This window comes from Suricata suricatta, chromosome 6 (assembly GCF_006229205.1).
Source record: "Suricata suricatta isolate VVHF042 chromosome 6, meerkat_22Aug2017_6uvM2_HiC, whole genome shotgun sequence".
NCBI classification, from domain to species: Eukaryota; Metazoa; Chordata; class Mammalia; order Carnivora; family Herpestidae; genus Suricata; species Suricata suricatta.
In genome coordinates this window covers 121528838-121549957 of record NC_043705.1, presented here as the reverse complement: position 1 = coordinate 121549957, position 21120 = coordinate 121528838, and the positions used below count along the sequence as shown (strand labels likewise).

At 39.5% G+C, this 21120-nt stretch overlaps 1 protein-coding gene across 3 annotated transcripts in view; it reads right to left on the bottom strand.

Annotated features, from left to right (window-relative positions):
- Nucleotides 1–1732: 1732 nt before the first annotated feature.
- Nucleotides 1733–21120, bottom strand: part of PRLR (prolactin receptor) — a 156083-nt gene continuing 136695 nt past the window's right edge. The window contains exons 5-11 of one of the 3 annotated variants that reach the window (XR_003909431.1): nt 20574–20743; nt 17001–17170; nt 15196–15337; nt 13607–13706; nt 13037–13106; nt 12487–12554; nt 11450–11510 (exon numbers count right to left, since the gene is read on the bottom strand). Coding sequence is in view for 2 of the 3 variants with exons in the window: in XM_029941010.1 (XP_029796870.1) it covers nt 10491–11510; nt 13037–13106; nt 13607–13706; nt 15196–15337; nt 17001–17170; nt 20574–20743 (1672 nt within the window). In the remaining variant the exon portion in view is untranslated. Of the gene's footprint in view, nt 2073–10191; nt 11511–12486; nt 12555–13036; nt 13107–13606; nt 13707–15195; nt 15338–17000; nt 17171–20573; nt 20744–21120 lie in introns of those variants that run through there. The other 2 variants (XM_029941011.1, XM_029941010.1) reach the window with 2 other exon arrangements.

Below are 21120 nucleotides of genomic sequence, written 5' to 3'. Positions count from 1 at the left end.
GTAGGACTCAGCACATGGAGAAACTCAGCAGATGACAAAGATGGCATCACAGATAAGCAGGTAAAGGATGAATTACTTAGCTACTGGATGGATTCATTAGGACAGTGAAAGTATCCTTTATTGCTCATCAAATTGTCCAAAATTGAAATATCTGACAGCTTCAGGTAATGATTAAGGAAAGAGTGGGATCTCCCACACTGCTGACGGGATATTTATTGGCACAGCTGCTTTGGAGAACAACTTGTCAAGTGTGAGGAAACGTTAAGGTGTGTGTTGCATGTGACCCAACAATGACATCCCTAGATGTATATTCTAGAGAAAATATGGCAAATACTTAAAACATGAAGGTTGCATAAAATGTTCTTACACGGCCATTTATAATAGTGGAAATGGAAAGTTGATTAATAGAGGGATTAACAAATAAATTGTATATAGGTATATAACTGTATACAGCAGGTAAATTCAATAAACTGGAGCTATTTGGATTTCAAAATCCAGTGCTGAATGAAAAAAAAATCAACATGCATGTGGTAAATGTTATTATCTATGTAAAATAATTCATCAGCAGCCAGAATAATTATACATATATATTTCTATGGATGCATATGTTCAAGGAAAATGCATTTTTAACATGCCAGACAGGATAGACAGCTGTAGGAATATAGTTGCTCCTGGAAAGAAAGGGAGAGAACTTGGTAACTGAGAGGTAAACTACTGCATCTGAGATGTTTGATTTAAATTTTTTTTCTAATGTTTTTATTTTTGAGAGAGAGACACACACACACATACGGTGCAAGCAGGGGAGGGTCAGAGAGAGAGGGAGATACAGAATCGGAAGCAGGCTCCAGGCTCGGAGCTGGCTGTCAGCACAGAGTCCGACTCGGGGCTCGAACCCACAATTGTGAGATCATGACCTGAAGCCCGACGCTTAACTGACTGAGCCACTCAGGCTCCCCCTGCTTTTTTTTTTTTTTTTTTTTTTTAAGGTATGGAACAGATATAGTAAAATGTTAGTATTTGTGAAATTTGGGTGTTGGTAAATCAAAGACTATTTTTGATAATGAAGACTTTCCACCCTCTGGAATTTTCAAGCATGCATGAAATGTTTTATGCAACAAATACAAGATGATAAATCTAAGACTAAATTGCAACTAAAGTTTTAAGTGAAGACAGGACAACTCTAGGTAAGAAGAATCGAACAGAAAAAAATTTGGATATTTGGCACCGAGATTTGTGGTTCGTGCATCATTTGGGAAAGCTGATTGCGTATCAGATTCGGGAACGCTGTTTTTGATTGTTTCTTGGTTGTTCTCAGCAGGCCCAAGGAACTTCTGGGTAAGCATATTTGCATTTTTTGGGCTCTGGTCTGGCAAATGGATAAAGACTAGGGGAACTTGAAGGCGGCGGGAGGGGAAGATGTAGTATTTAGCTGAGTTGGAAACAAGATGTCAGTTTTGATTCAGATTTAGTTAAAAAAAAATACAGAGAAGGTGTTGAAAGACAAGCATAAAGGGTGTGCCTGAAAAAAAATGCCTTTGAACTGTGTTCTAAGACAAATATTTCAGCATCTGACTATGTATTTTATCTCTAGAAAGTCCTTGCATGCCATTTCCCCCTTCTTTTTAAAAAAAACATAGGTCCTAATAAAGTTTGTTGAAGCAAAGAAAAAGCTTCTCAAAGTTGTATTTTCATAAAAACATGTTTTACATGTATATAAAAGACCCTCTAAAACCATTGTTCAGGAAGCAATTTATTGATTCAGTTTAAACTAAGCATTGTTCGCACTGCAAAAGGAATTGCTCTGAAGATACAAAAGTACATCAAAAGTTTACAAAGCTCCCTAACAATATCAATACGGATCAAATAAAGTAAAGCTACTGGCAAGTGTCATCTAAGTTCATCTTGTAATTTTAAATAATTGAGGGTGTGAATGTCCCTGTGACATTTACAAATTCTTTCAAACACATTTACCAATACAGTAATAAAAATTCCCAAGCTCCCTTTTCTTATACAAGTGTTCACCAACAGACATCCACATGGTGTTTTATTTGACTGATGTCTTCTAGCCTTTTCTAAAAAAAAAAAAAAATCTTATCACATTCATTATAATATCTGTGCTTCAAGTCCATTTGTCAGCCTAAGTTTTAATGTGAACCTGGGTATAATAAGAGAAAAATCCTTAATACTTGTGTGGCCAACAGAAGTCAAGGGATGAGGCAGCATAGGTAGGGAGGTTGTAGATAAAAGAATGATTCCTATATAGGTGCCCAGACCTCCAAAGTAGAATATACTTTTCCAATACCAAGAATGGGTTCAGTCTCACCCGGGTGGTTTGGAGGGACTCACAGAGGTAAATGCTTCCCTGGCCAGTGAGGTCCCTTTTGGGGCCTTTTCAATAACCCCATTTCCTATATTCCTGCATGTCCTCTACCCCTAACCCCCAACATTTCAAGATTGCTACCATATGGAAGCTATATCTCTGTCTATAAAAAAATAGGGTAGATTCAGAAAGTGTAACTTGGGGAGTAAGTTATATGATGTCTGGTGAGATCAAGGTTTCAGGTGTGATTGTGACAAGAATTGACCATATATAATTTTTTTTTCCAGGAACATACAGAACAGTAATCTTGGAAAATTGACTCTGTGTTTCTTCTCCAGCTCATTATTAATGATATGAATGTTGTGTCTGGTAAGTGACACTCCACATTTTTTTCTTTTAGTTTAGAAGTAAAAGTGTGCCCAAGAACTAAAGGCAGATGGCACCACCAGAAGCATAGGATAGTCAGTGGTTCTTTGATGGGAGTCATTTCAGGGCATGATACTTCCGTAAAAAAGTCCTCATTGCTCCTGTGAGGCATTATGTGAAAGAACTAGGAGACAGAGAAGAATCTGTGAACCCAACCCCCACACTATTTCATTATTCTTAACACAGGCATGAACAGTAGGTGACGATTTCTAGATATCGATGCGTTAAAAATAAAAAGGTTATCATTCTACATTGAATCCAATGGATTTTGTCCAAATCAATGTTAGTTATGTGGACGAATCATACCATTCAAAAGGATTGCATTCTTCAAAAATGGTTTGGTCTTTCCTTTATTTCACTAAATTTAAATGAGCTTCTCTGTTTTGATCCCCATGTTCCTCATTCTGTCTCACTTTATTTTTACCAGCTTTTCATGTGAAAGTGATGGGGTGAAGGAAGGAAATTATGTTTTGCAAAAGTATGGAAGGATGGGGATAAAGGAGGACAATTGTTTTGGTCCAATTTATACCAACAGTTTCCAGATTTTATGTCCCTTAGCAGCAAAAATGCTTCCAGAAATTTGATTCAGACACACACATATGATTCTGCTTATTTCCATGTCAAATAAAAATAAAGGAAGGGCAGGCTAGGGAAATAAACATTTATTGAGCCAGGCACTGAATTGGGTATTGTCAATAACAGGAATAGAAATATAATGACCATACTATTCTGGGATGTCTAAGATTTTGTTTGGCAAGCATTATTTTTGGCGTGCAGAAAAAATGAAAATGTTATGACAATAGCAGTTAGCATAATCTCCCACACTACTGACAAAGATTTAACTATCCATGTTGTTCCCTCGAAATGGAAGGAGGCAAGTGAATAAATCCACGAAAACAGAATGTACAATGTGCAATAAGCAAAGATTTATAGAATTAAAAATGCATGATAAATCAGCCTATAGTCCTCTATAATTCCTAAACGCTAAAGAAAAAAAAGAGTAGGCATTACAATAAGTACATGAAGAAATGTTTTTAAATCAAAAGAAGACTATTTCTGATATATGGCTGACTTTTCCCATACCATAATATATTTGATGGCTAAAATCGAATAAGGACAACATTTATTTCTAGGGGCATTAGGAAAAGAAAATTGTGAGAAAAATATCATTACCATGGCTTAGGGTAACCACCTTGAGGTGACTCATTGTTAGGAAAAAATCTGCACTCTATAGTTTCGTTGGTTTTTCATCTGGGGACTTACTAAATATTCTTTCTGGTCTTCATTGGTCAGCCAGTTTTTATAAAGTGTAAAAATGGTTATTGAGAAAGCCTAGCATAAAGCTACAAAGTGGTGAATTAGAAGGTATATATTCCTGTAAAAAAATCAAACCAAAACCATCCCCCAGTAACTTTTTGTAACAATCACTTCTAATTCCCCACCTCACGTTGAAGAATTTTGCTTGGTATTTTCCAGGGGAAGAGAAACCATGGAGGTAGTGATAGCTTTGAAAATATGGAATCTTTTCCTACTCTATATAGTCTTTGCTACAATATGGCTTTACATAAAACACAGATCACGCAACAGGCTGGCTCTAGGTTGCTTTGGTTTCCACATGAAACTCTTATTAAATTGTTTAAAATGAATGATCAAACACAAAAGCAAGCCTCATGATGCAAATAACACTCAAGAAATTATCAGAAGTCACATAAAGCAGAGCTGAGGCGTTGACTTTTAAACAGTGTTTGGATCATACTCTAAACACTTAACACCTCAGATTGCCGTACAATGGCATATGATACTAATTCCAGACAAAGATTAAGAAAAAAATTAGTACATTCTCAGTCTCAACAGAAGTATATGATTACATTGTTCAGTATTTTTTACAGACATAGACACCATCATATTGAACTACACAAGGATAGATTACAAGTCATTATATAATTATTTTCATCTGTTTTACATGATGAGTTTCACCATATAAGGATTATATATTTAAATGCATCATACAGTTTTGAACCACATAAAGCAATATAATATAAAATAATATAATGGTTATTTTAAAGTCAGGAAGGTCACAATGCAAGTACATCAAATATACCACTGAAAAACAATCAAAGCGTGAGATGTGATCTTTCATTTTTAAACAATAAGCAGCTTTGAAGGAAGGACGGTGGGACAAGAAGGGAGGTAGTTACTTTTAAAAGTTCAAAGTCCTCTTACCAGAAATGTTAGAAAACAAATTACTTGTCAGAGGCATCTTTGCCATATAGAGTTTTGATTTCAGATAGCATAATGACAAGGTTTCCCCACCCTCCAACAAGGATGTGAAATTTGCAAGGAAAAACTCGGACTGTATTTTTTTTTTTTTAACTCAGACTGTATTTTGAAGTTTATCCAGGAGAGGCATAATTTAAACAGAACTCTTAAAGGTTAGTTTTCATATTACCAGTTCAACTAGCTAAAGGTTTTTAGGGTTCATTGTTTCTTATTTAATCAGGACCAGGTAAAGAGTTAATGAGTAGAATATGATTATCTAAGGGTCTCTCTATTCATTGACCACAGCCATATAAACAGGATATGTTTGTCCACTTTAGATGTCTCAGTGCTCCTTGACTTGAAATCAGAGCATAAATCAGAGGAATGGACAGGGACAAGACAGTGGCGGGCAAATGGTGTTGTGAATTATGTATATTTCTTAGCTATAAACTCAGAACACTGAATAGATTACAGATTTACTTTGTCCAATAAAATTTGTGTTGAGCAGGCTACAGTTGGCATTTTGTGGAATCCTTAGATGCCCACTCTCTGGAAATGTCCTATTTTCTATTTTTTTCCTTTCATTGAAATAGATACCATGATGGCTTCAGACCAAAAATCATGTAACTGAAATACACAAGCCTTGGCAGAGAACTATTTGATTATTTAACAGGAAACTGATGGCTAGAGTTTAAAGGACTTGTGTAAGGTCACATAACCTGTTGAGTGGTAGCAAGGTGACCGAGACCCGGAGACTGGCTGCTCAGCCCACTACTCCAGCAACAAGACTGTTGTGCTTAAGCCAAAATGGGAGAACAAGGGGTTTGTCGTTGAAGTACACATGAGGCTCTCATCAATGGCACATACACGTTAGCAAACACTGGGGACGGTAATCCAGAGTCACTTACATTTTCCTGTATGTGTGCAAGTTCCCACTGCATACATTGTCCTTTTCAGGCCCAGGCATGCAGTTCAAAGCCATTCAAAAGCATATTAATATGTTTTAACTGTCTTCCTATTATTATTTTGAGAGATAGAATGCATGTATAAGTAGGGGAGGGGCAGAGAGCAGCCTCTCCACTGTCAGCATAGGGCCCATGTGGGGCTTGAACCTACGAACTGTGAGATCATGACCTGAGCCAAAATCGAGAGTCAGATGCTTAACTGACTGAGCCTTCCAAGTGCCCTCAATGTTTTTAAATTGAAGAGTTTTGAATCACGCTGGCAGGCATATCCTCAAATCCTAGCCAGAGTCACTTTCTTATCAGACAAAGTAAATTACACTATCCACATCAGCTCTATGGTAATTCAATTATGCAATAAATTTAAAAAATCCACCTAACAGTTGCTGGTTGGACCTTAGACCGTTTTGTCATTCCCTTTCGGGTTTCTCCAGTCATTTACAGAAAGCAAGTAAAATTTATTTTCCAATCAATACTCTTTCTTGCAAAAATAAAACTAATTTTTAAATAAAAGTATAGGAAGGCACTTTGTAAAATACGTACAAATCTGTTTCTTTCTTGTCTACACAAAGGAGATAGGGAAGTGAATAAAGGCAGGACTTTCTCCAAGTCCTGGCAGTGGTGGAGAACCTCGAGAAAAAGCCAGATTTCTTCCACAGCCAAATTGCATCCTGGAGTTCATTAACTCATAGGATTCTCCATTTCAGTTGGGCCCTATAGGACAAGGGGTCAAACCTTTTCACCTCATACAGGTAGTAAGGGATTGACCCACTTGGGACTAAACCTCTAAAAGCAAGTTTTTAGTATATACCCGCCTACCAGGATTGGTCTTAGGCACTTAGGACAATGGACAGGAACACAGCCAATAATTACTTGTGCTCACATTGGGATGCCTTATACCCATTCTTTAAAACCGACAAGAGCACATTTTGCAGTTTGGGTTATAAGCTTCCATAAATCACCCATTGACTGTCCTGTCTCCATGTGCTTTGTAACTTGAATATTAGGTGTTTGCTTATAAAAATATGACCTTTTATAATTCAGAGCATATGGCTCTTTAAACCAACCACGCAGTAAGCGTTTATAATTCATCAGCAAAAAAAAAAAAAAAAAAGAATCAGCAGTAAGATATAAAAAAAGAGGTTTGGGGCTGCTGGACCAGCAAAAATAAGCATAGCTTGATTTCTGTGAAAGATCACTTTTTTAAAAAAATTAGAGCCTCATTCAATATGTCTTTTAAAAAAATCTAATGTTTCTTTTCTCTACAGACATATTTGTACATTATCTTAGACTATGATTCTGTACCTACATAATTTATAACGTGTGTGTGCAATATGTTAAGTCTGCCTGCAACTGGGGATTTAAAAGTGGAAATTAAAAAACCACATCACTGAAAAGTACTTATATTTCTATGATGAAAGGTGATTATTTGGTGGCTTATTTAAGATCAAGGCATTGGTTAAATTATTTTTGCTGGAAAATATTCAGTGAGTCATGGAATCAAGAAGCCAGAGTTTAAAAGGATAATAGATATTGTGCCCAACATCTCCTTCAGAGGAAACTGAGGCCCAGAAAAGGGAATTGTTCTGTCTAATGCAACTTAATTAGGACTAGAACCTAGGTCTCTTGACCCTCATTCTGCATCCTTCCATTGCACTGGCTGTCTCCTTGACAGAAAATATGCCACAAAATGAAAAAAAAAAAGAACTTAATTCAAATGAAGAGTGTTACTTGACCAGAGAATTATAACCTTGGCTTTACTTAATGAGTGGCTAATTGGGGTATTTTAGGGTTTTAATTCAAGTTGAGACTTTAACTGTAACATTTTTTTCTTCACACACACCAAATTGTATGTCAAAACAGATTATTTTTGAATTTTCAAACCATCAGAGTCATGATACATATTTTAGAGAAGGATGCACTATTTTGGGGAAAGTTTAGTCTGGCCTAGTTTTGATAGGACAGTCTTCACGGAGTCTCTCCCAGGTGGAATATATTCCCTCACCCTCTTTTTTTTAATACACTTTTAAAAAAATGTCTACTTATTTTTGAGAGAGACAGACAGACAGACAAAGCAAGAGAGGAGGAGGGGCAGAGAGAGAGGGAGACACAGAACCTGAAGGAGGCTCCAGGCTCTGAGCCATCTGGACAGAGCCCAATGCAGGGCTCCAACTCATAAACTGCAAGATTGTGATCTGACCAGAAGTCAGACACTTAACCAACAGAGCCACTCAGGTGCCCTCTTTAGAGTTGTGTTTACTTTTGCAAGTTTTTCTCTATCATTATGTAAATTTAACCCCCAAATGGATTTTCCAGAAAGTATGCCTTTTCCTTTATGAACAGTGTCATTCAGTGCAATTTTGATGGATCTGTATTTCCAAGAAAGGATTGTTTCTATGCACTAACATAACCGTTAGTGGAAATGGTGACCTAAGGCAGTGTTTCTCAAACTTAATTGTTCACCTGAATCATCTGAGATCTTTGTGCAGATTCTGATTCTGTAGGTCTGGGGCAGAGGAGCCAAGATTCTGCACTTGTAAGCAGTGTCCAGGTGAGATGCTGATTTAGCTGGTCCTCCAAGCATACTTTGAGTAGCAAGGACCAGAGGACTGAATTCACATGGACAACTTTCCCAAATGATACCTTCACTCTTTTTGTTATTCTGTATTGGGAGAAGAGAACCTCAGATCTGTTTACGTTTGCAATTCTGGAAGCCCTAGTAACATGTTCACTTTTGAACATCTGGCTGTCTTGAAGTTCACGTCTACTTAGCATGGGCTTGCTGGGATGGAATATTTAACTCACAGAGATGAGTTCAAATTCACTATATCCAGCTAGTGAGTAAACAGAGAATGGGTCTGCCAGCAGATGAAATGAAAAACAGAGGGAGGCTTTTTGATGAGTCATGAATGCTCACTTCAAAATGGAGATCCAGGCTTTGTATTGCTCTTGGGAAGGCCGCCCTTGGAACTGACTTGGAGATTCTTACTTCCACACCCTGACCTTTATTCGTCTGCCAAGGTTTCCCAAATGGGTCTGCTTCAGAGAGATACTGACTTCTGGCTTTGCTTAAATTTTCTTTGCTGCCCAAGATTTCTCAGCACAACCAAACCAAACCACCCTCTCTCTAAAACAGTACGTGAGAGGTCACCACTCACCTTTTCACGGTGGTTTTACGAATATTCACCCAGAGAAGAGCAGAAGCCCCAGAGCAGCCCTAAATTACACAAGTAATTTATGGTCTGTGGAAAGCCCTAAAACCCTAGGCTGGTGACTGTTTAAAGTGTCATGGAGATTAAAAAAAAAAAAAAAAAGAATCAGATAAACTATACCACACTGTGATGGAGACTGAATATAATCATTCACTTCCTATTCTTCAATGGACTTTGATGGCATTTTGCTCCACAAACAGGAACTGCATTTACTATGATGTACTGTAAAATACTCATTATAACCTCATAGCAGAAAATACTGAATCCACTAAATACGTAAACAGCTGTACTGGGAAGATAGAAAATAGTCTTTTACCTAAGTGATAGAAAAATAGTCTTCAAAAATACATTGTGAAACTTACGGGTTTATATTAAAGTAGAGTTCATATGTACAGTAAGGCAGTATTTCCATTAGCATCCTGCTGTGATTACCTTTTAAATTAAAGTTAGTCTTCTGGGATTATTTTTTTTTTTTTTACTGAACAGAAAACTAGGGGGTTTAATCAATTATCTCATGTGCTGAAATGAAACAGGAAAACATTTTAGAAGAATTTACCACATGAAACTCATTTACCTGTCATGTAAGAAAATTCCATTTTCCAAAACTATATTCTCTAGAGGGTTTAGGATAAAATACAATTTAGGGGGGAAAACCCATGCTTAATAAATTCAAACCATTTTAAGAAAAAGGTGGAGGCATCATTTTGGCTTGCATATTGGCAACGTATCACTAAGGTGATAGGAACTGATGTAAACAATTTGTTAGGTGTTTTGGAATGCATTCTTTCTTTAAATATGTTCGGTTCATCCTAATAAAATGAGAGAGGAGTGCAAAGATCAAGTAAAAGGTCAAAGAAAGATCAAGCAAAGGTTTGTTGGTTTTCAAAAGTGGTTTTCACGGCATTTTTCTCTCACACCTGTCATCTTCCTGTGGTAAACAACCGTGACTCTCTCATTTCCTCCTGTCAGACACCAAACTGTGAAAGTCTCTTCCAGAGAATATACCTGTTGGTACTGTCCATCAAGAATACTAAATAATGTGCTTTTATTTCATTGAACACATAATTTTATAACTAATAGCAAAAAGTAAAGGTACAAATCACAGGAAGCAAAACGATTTGTTCTGGAATGAGCTGTTGGAGGAAGAGGCAGCTGGTTGAAAATGGAGCATGAAAAGGAGTGAACTGTGGGCTCTATAGTGTCATTCTAACCACACTCTCGAGCATTCTCTAGGAGAAGTGCATTTCCTGTACTCTGTAGTGTTATCTGAAAAAAGTCACATTTTAGCCAATCGTTCCATGAATCAAGCTATCACTGAAAGGAGTGCATGAAACATGTAGGGTCCAGGTAGTCCAGCCCAGCCCTGGGTCCACAAGTGCTTGGTGCGGACGTGAAGGAGGCCAGGTCTTCCTCAGCTTGATTCTGTTGAAGGGATGGTGGAGCCTCCTTGGCTGGTTCCTCAAACGAAGCCAGGTTTGGAGCTTGCGGATCCTGCACTAACACCAGGATGTTGTTTTCCATCACCCTGGACACCTTAGCATACTCCTTACTGGTCTCAGGAGTGCCGGGCTTCTCTGTCTGCTTGCTGTTCTCTTTCTGTTTGGGGAGCAATGACAGTGCTCCATCTTTGTTAACTTTGTGAATCTCCACATAATCCAAGGGTTTGACAGAGATAAATGGGCTTTTCTCCTGGGGCAACAGCCATGCTGCGCCTTGGTCAGTCTTGGAATGGCGGCTTTCCACTGCCCTCTGCTCAGCTGCCATTTTCTCCCCTCCAGTCTCAGCGTTTTTTGAAGATCTTGAAGCACGTGTGTCTGTTTTGTCCAACAGAATGGCCGCCGTGCCGGCCGTGCCCATGGCCAGTTTACACACATCGGCAATGTCGTGGTAGGAGGATCTGGGGCTGGAGCGGCTGGGGGGCTGTGGTAAAGGCCATGTTGAAGATTTGGATCCACTGGAAGAGAAGGAGGGGATTTTGCCTTCTAAGCTAGTGCTCTTGGTGTCCCAGGTGTGGGTAACATTCATTTGGGGATTCTCTGGTTTCTCAATGCCGTCCGGAGTGTTAAATGTGGAGGGATTTGCCTGCGCTTCGTCACACTTTTTAGACAAAAGGGAAGGGCTGTCACAGCTGCCCCGGCCAGAGTCACTGTCTGGGTCCAGGGGTGTGGGCTTCCTCTCTTGACCTGGGTGTTCTTTTGAATGGGCTGGCATCAGCTGCTGGTCCTCACTGTCATCCACTTCTACAAACTCCACCAGCAAGTCCTCACAGTCAGAAGTGGGAGGGAAGTCTTGGCACCCCAGGGCGCTCAGCAGTTCTTCAGACTTGCCCTTCTATCGAACACGGACACAAGGAGAGATGGCTGTTATCTCGCTGACATGCCACATTGGCATCACAGTCAAGCCAGTGGTCATGACTATGGGCAAGAGCGATGTGCTAATGGCCTAGCAGAGTTTCCCAAACGTTAGCCGTTTGTGTGGCAGACTATTCATAATCACTTCCTGGATTACTACTCACCTCCTAGTTTTCTTGTAGTCAATTCATGATTTTAACTTAGTCTCTCTCTAAACAATAATGATTATGAGTTTAACTGGCAAGTAGTAAATGCACAAATAATAAACATATACTTAACAAATAAGAGGTTTGTGAAACATGAAATCCACAGTGCTTATGCGTGGATTCAGTGTTTTGGGACCCACTGGCCCTGATATCTGGTTGCTGGCCTCCTAATCAACGCCACCACCTTCTGGAGTCCAGCAGGGGTAAGCAGACTCCCCTCTCCCCTTGCTGTTTCAGTTCCCTCCCTCCCCTCCTTTCTGTTCGCCTCCTTCTCCCCTCCTTCTTCGTCTGGCCTCCTTTTCTCTTCCACTCTTCTTCCTGATCCTTTGGCTTAGATCAGGTACTGGCACCCAAATGTGACTCTATCACTTATTAAAGGTATGGACTTTAAATGAACTGCTCTATGGTCCTCACTTTTCTCCATCTGTAAAATGGAAGTAATAGTACCCATCTGGGAATTCTTTTGAAGATTAGGGCAATGTGATTAAGAATATGAAAAAAAATTTTTTGTAACCCAAAGAGTAGTTATTTTATTATTATGTTTCTGTGGCTAGAAGGACAAATTTCAAATTAGACAACAGTTAATTTACTTAGTTGAGACGTTTGTGCTGGCTCTATGAAGGTCAGTACTAGAGACTAGATAGTGGGGTAAGAGCACTGGACCAGGAGCCCAAATTCTTGGGCTCTAATCCCTACTCTGATATTTGCAATCAAACAGAGTATAGTCAAATCAAATTCTCTGAGACTCACTTTTCACATTCTTGCATTTCTGGTCTCACAGTGGCTGGGTCAAGCGATGATAATAACGCAGGTCATTGCTTTTAGACAAAATGGTGTTAAGATTGAGTCCAACTGAAACTATATATTTCAATCTGGACAGAAGTGTAAAAGCTCTCAAACAATACAACAGGATATTGCAATTATGTAAAGAACAATTGAGTGAAAACTTTAACCAACATATGACCAGGGAGGTGGGTTCCTGTTTTGTATTAATTAAAACGTTTACCCTCTTTCTTAATTGATTAATTGTACAACATGTTTATTTCTGTGCTTATGAACATACCTGGTAGACCTAGCGAGTATTATGATGTGTTTTCATGTTTTCTTGGCTTTCTCTGCCAAAGGTAAGTACTCTCATGCTTCCACCCAGCTTTCTGTAAACATACTTGCTGAAGAGGAGGGACACGTTGGGCAGGGACTGAGCTGGTCAGGCTGAACTGATGGGAACTGTGTGTGCATGTGTAAAGGTAATCATTGCGAAGCAATGAGTCATGCTACATTCGCCACCTCTGCCACTTACCTCCAGCAGATGAGTATCAAATCCTTTTATTTTTGGCCCAGGAACTGGTGGAAGGATGCAGGTCACCATGCTATAAAATAATTTGTGAAAAGAATAGATGATTCAGATTCTAACTGTGTGATTTTTGAAAGATTAGTATTCTCTCCAAATAGCTGCTACACACACTACGGTAGAAAGGAGTTAGACTTCTGGGGCTCCACGAGACTAACAATCAATGGTGAAGGCCTTCATCTTAAGGGCCCACACCATAATTAGCTCTGGCTAATAGAGGATGCTGATTCTGAAATTAGGGGATTACTTGAACTGCTTGCTTCTCTTGATTTTAGCTGCTCTTAGAATATTTTTATGATTTCATAACTGGGAGCCTCAGTTTGATGGACAGAGCACCATGGTCCAAGGAGTCCATTCTGCTACTTTTGCTGGCACCAATAAAAGATTTTTAATGGGTGGACACACTGCAGCTAATGGCTTAAGTGAAGTGCTTGAGTTATCTGTAGGTTTCTACCATTTTTGTATGATGTTTTTTGCCACAACCATCATTGGGAGGAGGGTTGATAGACAGTAAAGTACCTATGGCCTTTCAAAGCCACTGCCACGACCATAATCAGACAGATGACAGCGGAAAGAACAGCCACAAAGATCCACACAATGGTATCTTTCATGGTGACATCTAAAAAAGCAAACAGTCAGAAAGCTTTGATCACATCAAAGCATCATTAAAAACAAACAAAATAAGCAAAAGTTTTGAACACAAGAGTCTCCCCCAACCTTACCTATACCTCTTTTGATTTGAACAGCAATCCAAATAGACTAGCATAGATGACAGGTTTAATTTTTACTAGTAAACTTTAATATTGCATATATTTTACAGTACTCTATAAATTTCAAATTCCTGATCCTTAAAGAGGAAATTCAAGGTCACATGGTCTGTTGCAGTAATAATAAAGGCCATCACTTATTAAGTTCTTACTAAAGCCATCCATGGTGTTAGGCTCTTTACATGCATTGTCTTGTAAAGACGAGGTCATGAAAGCTCAAAGAGTGATTTCCCCGTGAGCTTGTAAACTACAAAGTTGTAGTCGAGATTTCAACTCAGGCCTTCTGCTTCTAGACCCTGTGCTTTTATTTATTTAATAAGAGCCAGGGCTGAATAAGATGCACGTGTGAATCTTATGACCCACAGTTCAGTGTTCTTTCTAGTATGCCAAGTCAATGCAAGCCCTGATACTTTGGCCAGGCAAGTTGTCAGAAGAGTTAGGCTTTGTCATGTGGTTCTGCATAAGGCTCTAACCTCACTGAGCTTCAGTTCCCTCACTTTTAATTCCTGATGGTAATCGTATCCTCTCTGAATACCTGATAGGGTTAGAAGGGCCAAAGTACCTCACAAACCACAGCACACTTTGGAAGTGCAAGATGAATCATTCTGTTGTGGAGTGCAAGCCGCCATGTTTAATGGCACTTAGAATTGAGTGCCTCTTGCATACTATACCGTCACATAGAGACCAAGATGTAACTGATCTCACAGACTAAAAATTCTCATGCTTTTGAGACAGCATGCCACTTTACAAATTTGGGGACAACTAGATGATGATTTTGGCCAAATTATAGGGATAGGGTAGATGTGGAGGGCAGAATGACTGACCATCAAGCCCTCTGAGACATGCCAAGCCTATCTTTGCAGCCTTATTCTAGAAACTGGTCTTTACTCACAGTGACCTGGGGCGCAACACTATACTTCCAAATGTCTTTGTATTGGATGGAGAGCTGATAAACCCACCTCTCCTTATTTTTCTGGCTAAGGCTGAACATAGTTTCTCTGTGAGTAGTGACTACATGCAAGTTTACTAAATTCATTCTGTTTTCAAAATATTTTGGAGGAGGGGACCCTGGGTGTCTCAGTCAGACTCTCAATTTCAGCTCAGGTAGTGATCTTATTGTTCATGAGTTTGAGACCCACATGGGGTTCTATGCTGACAATGCAGAGCCTGCTTGAGATTCTCTCGCTCTCTCTCTCTCTCTCTCTCTCTCTCTCTCTCTCTCTGTCTCTGCCCCTCCCCTGCTTGTGCATATGTGCACGCTCTCTCTCTCTCTCAATAAATAAATAAATAAACATTAAAAAATATTTTGGAGTATATGCAAAAGGGAGCCAAGACACTCACCATTAGGTATCTGGATGGAGCTCTCTGGGCTCCATTCACTCCAGAATCCATGGTCTGGCTTGCAGCGAACCTGGACAAGGTACTTCTGTCCTGGATATAAGCTGAGTACCTTAAACTGAGTCTGCTGCCCAGCAAAATGAGTCTAAGGAGAAACAAGGAAAACAGAAGTCACTGTGATTTGTGTTATGTTTCTTTATAGACTTTCCCTGTAGATAATAAACTGTTGGAGAACTGAAGCCAAGAAATTAGATTTTGTAGAGAAATCTCTGTTCTCACCATTCCACCCTCTTTTCCTTCTCACATTGTTCACACAAAAAGTAATGGGTTTTATGTCTCTCCATTTGGAATTCTCTGTCAGAAGGGCAAATAATCTGCTTCCTACCATCTACCCCTTTCTAAATTCTATTTTATGGAAGACAACCAGTTAGTAAAATTGGAAAATTATTTTGTAAACCCTAATGACTTCATTGTTTCAAGGATCACCAATTGGCATAAAACCACTAGGTGGAAGAGAATTGGGCAGTAAGTTTGTTGAAACAATAGCATACAAATGAAACATAACTTTACAATCAAGGGATCAGGCTGTCATCTCTCTAATCCCAGAGTTAGTTTTAGCATCAGGTACCGTGGGTTGACCAGATGGTTTCCATCTTCTTATATGATGCAATAGGAAGCAAATAATATCACCTCTGAGGTTCTATTGCCGAAAATTTTTCAGCCTGAATCTAATCAAATTTTTAGCTCTAACTATCTGGCTACAGGAAACACAGGGGCAGAGAAATTAGCTAAATGACCTCATAGAGAACTCATTAGACAAATGCAGAAGGTGGGACATCCTATGAGACAAGTGGCCCAGTCTCCTAAGCATGTTGAGACCAAAGGGATGTAACAACCAGCTACAATGTGTGGTCTTGGAGTGGATTGTGGTTTGGACAAACTAGCTGCTAAAGGCATATTTTGAAGCAATTGGGGAAATTAAAATATGGACTGGCTGTTAAATTATATTAAGGAATTTAAATTAATTTTCTATGTGTGGTCCTTATTTTAGCTATGTTTGGAAATATTCCCTTTTAAAAATTTTATCATTGCTAGTGGGTTTGGAATATCTTTTTTAACATTAAGAATAGTTGACATGGAGCATTATATTAGTTTCAGGTGTACAATATAATGATTCAACCATTCTATACATTAGTCAGTGCTCATCACAATAAGTATACTCTTAAAAACCTCTACTTACCCATGTCCCACCCACCTCCCTTCTGGCAACCACCAGTTTGTTCTCTGTAGTTAAGAGTCTGATTTTTCTGTTTGTCTCTTGTTTCTTCATTTATTTGTTCCTTAAATTCTACATATGAGTGAAATCAAATGTTCCCTTTTTAAAGGAGATATATACAAAAATATTAAAATGCCTATAATTTACTGTATTATTTCTTTACATTGAAGTATTTGAAAGTAAAAATACCACTGACTCTGGACTAGTTATACTGAGATTTTTCTTCCTCCTACTTAGTGCCATGTAGGTACACTCACAAGTGTCTTAATCTAAGACATCCTGAGGGAAGTGGGTTGGGAATCTGGTGGAAGAGGATGTTCAGTGCAAGGAACTAGCCCTGGAGAGCTACGAAGATGAGCCCCCATCAGTCCCAGGGGAGGGGAGAGGACACTTCCACCTCTGGGCAGGCCACATCAGCATCAAGAGGGCAACACGGTTACCCAATAATGAGGAAGAATGACCTGTTCTCAGCTGTGAGGGCTTCATCTTTGCCAAGGACCTGGTTCCTCCCAAAAGCTTCTAGTTGACTCACCTCCCACTCAGTTGCTTTCTCGGGTTTTAATCGAATTTCGTACTGCAGTGTGAGCCAACCAGATCTTACGTCCACCAGGGTGGGTGGGAACCATTTCATCCACAGATATGGTTTTTTATCTTCTGGCTGTTTTAATTCCAAAGTCAGGTTCACAGGAGGGTCTGGTTCAACTGTAGATATGAAAGAAACTACATATTTAGTCAAAGTGGTATTTGAACACAGAACTACATGACTTAGAGGCAGCTTTCTCTACTCTTTCACTCATCATGGTGATGAGACTCTTTGCATTTGATATCAAGTGCTGGTCAGCAGAACTGGGATTAGGTTGAAGCAAGCAAGATGTAAAATTTAAGGACACACAAATGACCAACAAGCACAGAAATGATGCTCAAAAGTCATTGGGAAATGCAAGTCAAAACGACAGCGAGAGAGCAGTTTATACCTGCTGGGATGGCTAGAATTCAAAAACTGAAAAATAACAAGTGTTGGAAAGAACACTAGAGAGGTTGGAACTTTCATACATTGCTAATGGGATTGTAAAATGGTATAGCCATTGTACAAAAAAGTCTGGAAGTTACTTAGAACTTAAATGTAGTATTACTTGCTCCTAGGTATATACTCAAGAGAAATGAAAGCAGGCACTCAAACAAAAATTCATACCTGAATGTTCACAGCACACTACTCATAGCAGCCAATAGGTGGAGGCAACTCAAATGCCCATCAACTGATGAGTGGGTAAATAATACCCACATAATGGAAGAATTTTCCACCATAAGAGGGAAGGAAGTACTGATATATGCTAGAGTATAGATCAATCTTGAAAACATTAGGCTAAGTGAGAAAAGCCAGACACAAAAGGTCACATACTATATGATTCCATATATTTGAAATATTCATACTAGGCAAATCTATAGAGACAGAAAGCAGATGAGTGGCTGCTCTGGAGCTGGGGTAGAGTGGGAAATCCAGAGTAACTGGTTAATGGGTATGAAGTCTCCATCTGGAGTAGTGGAAGTATTCTGGAACCAGATAGTGATGGTGGTTGCAGAACATTGTGAATGAACGAATACCACCAGATTTCACGTAAAAAGGTGAGTTTTGTATTATGTTTTAAAAAATTAAGTAGGCACTTACTCTGAAGTTCCTTTAAGTACAGATCTGTGAGTCCCTCCTTAAGAATGCGGTGCCTTTGATACCAGCTTGTCTGACCCTAATCTCAGTCCTGTTGGTCAGTAATATTTTCTCTATTCATTTATTGCCTCCTCAACTAATTCTCCATGCAAGATTTGGGATGTGAGTATAACTATGATGTATTTGACATTATAATCTACAGTTGTCTAAAAAAGTGAACTCTGGAAAACTTGTCACCAATCCTAATGCTTATTTGTCACCAAGTAAATACCTAAGAAAGATGATTTTATATGTACTTCCTAAACAAGCATCTTCTACATAGGTTTTATGCTAAACATAATACTGAGAAATGCCTCTGATCAAAATCTATTTGCACCAAACTGCCAGCAAAATGTTTAGAATGAGTCCTTTAAAGCAAAGTTTCTCAACCTCAGTATCATGTATTTTGGACCAGATCCTTCTTTGTCGGCCGTGGGGGGTGTGCTGTAGCGAGCACTGTAGGATGCTAGCCTTCGCAGCATTTCTGGCCTCTACTCATTAAACGTCAGTAATTCCCCAACCTCCTCTCCAGGTTGCAACAGTTGGAGCTGTGTCCTGTCATTGATAACCAACCTGCGGGGGGCAACATAGCCCCCAGCTGAGAATCACTCCTTTCAAGGGTCTTCAGCATCGCTAAATATTATTCCATGGCAGTAACAAGATCAACAACAACAAAATCTATTTCTGAGTGGTTATCTGCCAATATTGTCATTCTGTACTGCAGGTTGTCACTGGATGAGACTCCAGCTGATAGAAAATGTACTGAAGTTCACACTGATTTTTAAACAAATTTTTAAAATGTTTTTTATTTATTTTTGAGAGACAGAGAGCAGGGGAGGGTCAGAGAGAGAGGGAGACACAGAATCAGAAGCAGGCTCCAGGCTCTGAGACAGCTGCCAGCACAGAGCCTGACGCGGGACTCGAACCCACGAACTGTGAGATCATGACCTGAGCCAAAGCTGGACCCTAAACCAACTGAGCCATCCAGGAGCCCCAGTTCACACTGATTTTTAAATAAACTCCTATGGCCTGTCACCAACACTGTATGCAGTAGGGTGGTACGAGAGTTCCATAAGCCCTCCTTTCATTATTCTGGAAAATATGACCCAACAGTTTTTTTACCACATAATTTTTTTTCCAGTGTCCATGTGAAATCAATGCCCTCACTGATTTCCCTTTTTAAAGGTTCTACTCTTTAGTGATTCCATTTTTTGTGAATACTCTCATTATAGCAACTGCTCATTTCAGAACTTCTTCTGTTTTTGCTATTTTGCCCTCAAATGTTAAAAATGTAAGAAAAAGCCATGACAAAGGAATTGTCTGGCATTTAGCATCTTAAAGCCTTTGTATCTCAAGTAATTTATATGACTAGAATTTATTTGATTCTCCTTACCTATGCCAGTGGGGTTGCCTTTCTGAGTTTCTTAAATTAACATCAAATTCAGTTCCCTCTGTGTGTTCATTCCAATGATTTGCTGTAGGAAGAAAATACTCAAACATATACTGGTTGGTGTTGGAAGCTTTCCTAGTTTCTAAGGATAAGCCATTGACACGATTCCAATGGGATGATATGCAGGTGAACACTTGAGAATCCTAATCTGATTTTCCTTATTGAGTAGTGGTAGGTAAGTCAGGAAGACTTGGATAACCATGAGCCTAATTAGCTATTCCCTGTATTATTACCCAAGATGAGGGCTGACCTCCGGCCTGGCCAAGCCGTCTCTTGTCCTAAGATTCCCTTTGTCACCCTTGCTAAACTATCCAGGCCACTATAGTTATGCCTGGTTGTCCTGAGCTCACTGACGATCATGCAAAGCAAGAAGCAGCTCTCAGGTTGTCTTTGTTTTACTTTGCTAATGACTTCTCCAAACATTGTATTTGTGATCTTGGGATTCAGACTGCTATTTAAGTATTTGCTTCCCAGATTATTTATTTTTGAAATGATAGCACCAGTTGCTAAGCACATATATATTGAGAATTGAATCTGGGGCAAGTAAGTTGGAGCAATTCCTTGAACACTTTCTAAGAGCTGCTATTCTATGGTGTAGCTCTGTCTTGCATTGAGAGAGAGAAAATAAGAGAAGCGTTCATCGTTGCAGGAGAAGGGCTGTAGGGAAAGAGTGACAAGGGAAGCATAGATAGAACATTCCTTCTGGATGCAAGAGGATGGGAAGAAGGGTCAAGCAAAAGCACAGAGACACAAGGATCCCAAGTGCCAGTCCTACTGCCATGAATGACTCGATTAAAATCGGTTTGAAAAACTCAGTTGGGAAGGATATCGTAAATTTTCTCATCTTTCTTTTGTGGAATGCATCCAAAAACCAGGAAGACTCAAACTGAGTTTGACTACCGGTAAATCTGTAACGGAGCAACACATTCCTTACCTGTAGCCCTTCTCCTTACCTATGTACGTCACATCCACATAACGTGGATCTGAGGAAGTGCTTCCTATCTGGTTGGTGGCATTTACTGTGATGATGTACATGGTCCATATGGAAGTGTGCTTCTTGTTGAAATAACAGGAATCGGGGCCACTGGTGATGTAGTCTGGACACTCGTGTGTCAGTGTCTCTCTGCAATGAGTGATATATTAGCAGTGAATAAGAAAGTAGTAAAAAGTGTTTAGTCTTTTTTTCTGAATAGATCATTAACACTGGCTTTTGGGGATCAGAGTGTCCAATGCAAACACCAGAGCTAAGGAAGGTTCCCCCAACATCCGTGTCCTCCCGAGGTCAGCCGGGAGTGAGACAGGGAGGAGGGCACTGGGGATGGTGATACAAGGGTTACATCAGGTCCTCAGTTACCCTGCTTCTCATCAACACTTCCCTTCGGCAGGCTTCTGTGGGCTTTGTGATTTGTGCCCCACGCCGATAAACACTTGAACTGTCAATGGCCAAGTTGCCATCCTACTCAGGGAATTGCCATTGGGCCATCTCAGGAAATGGGACTC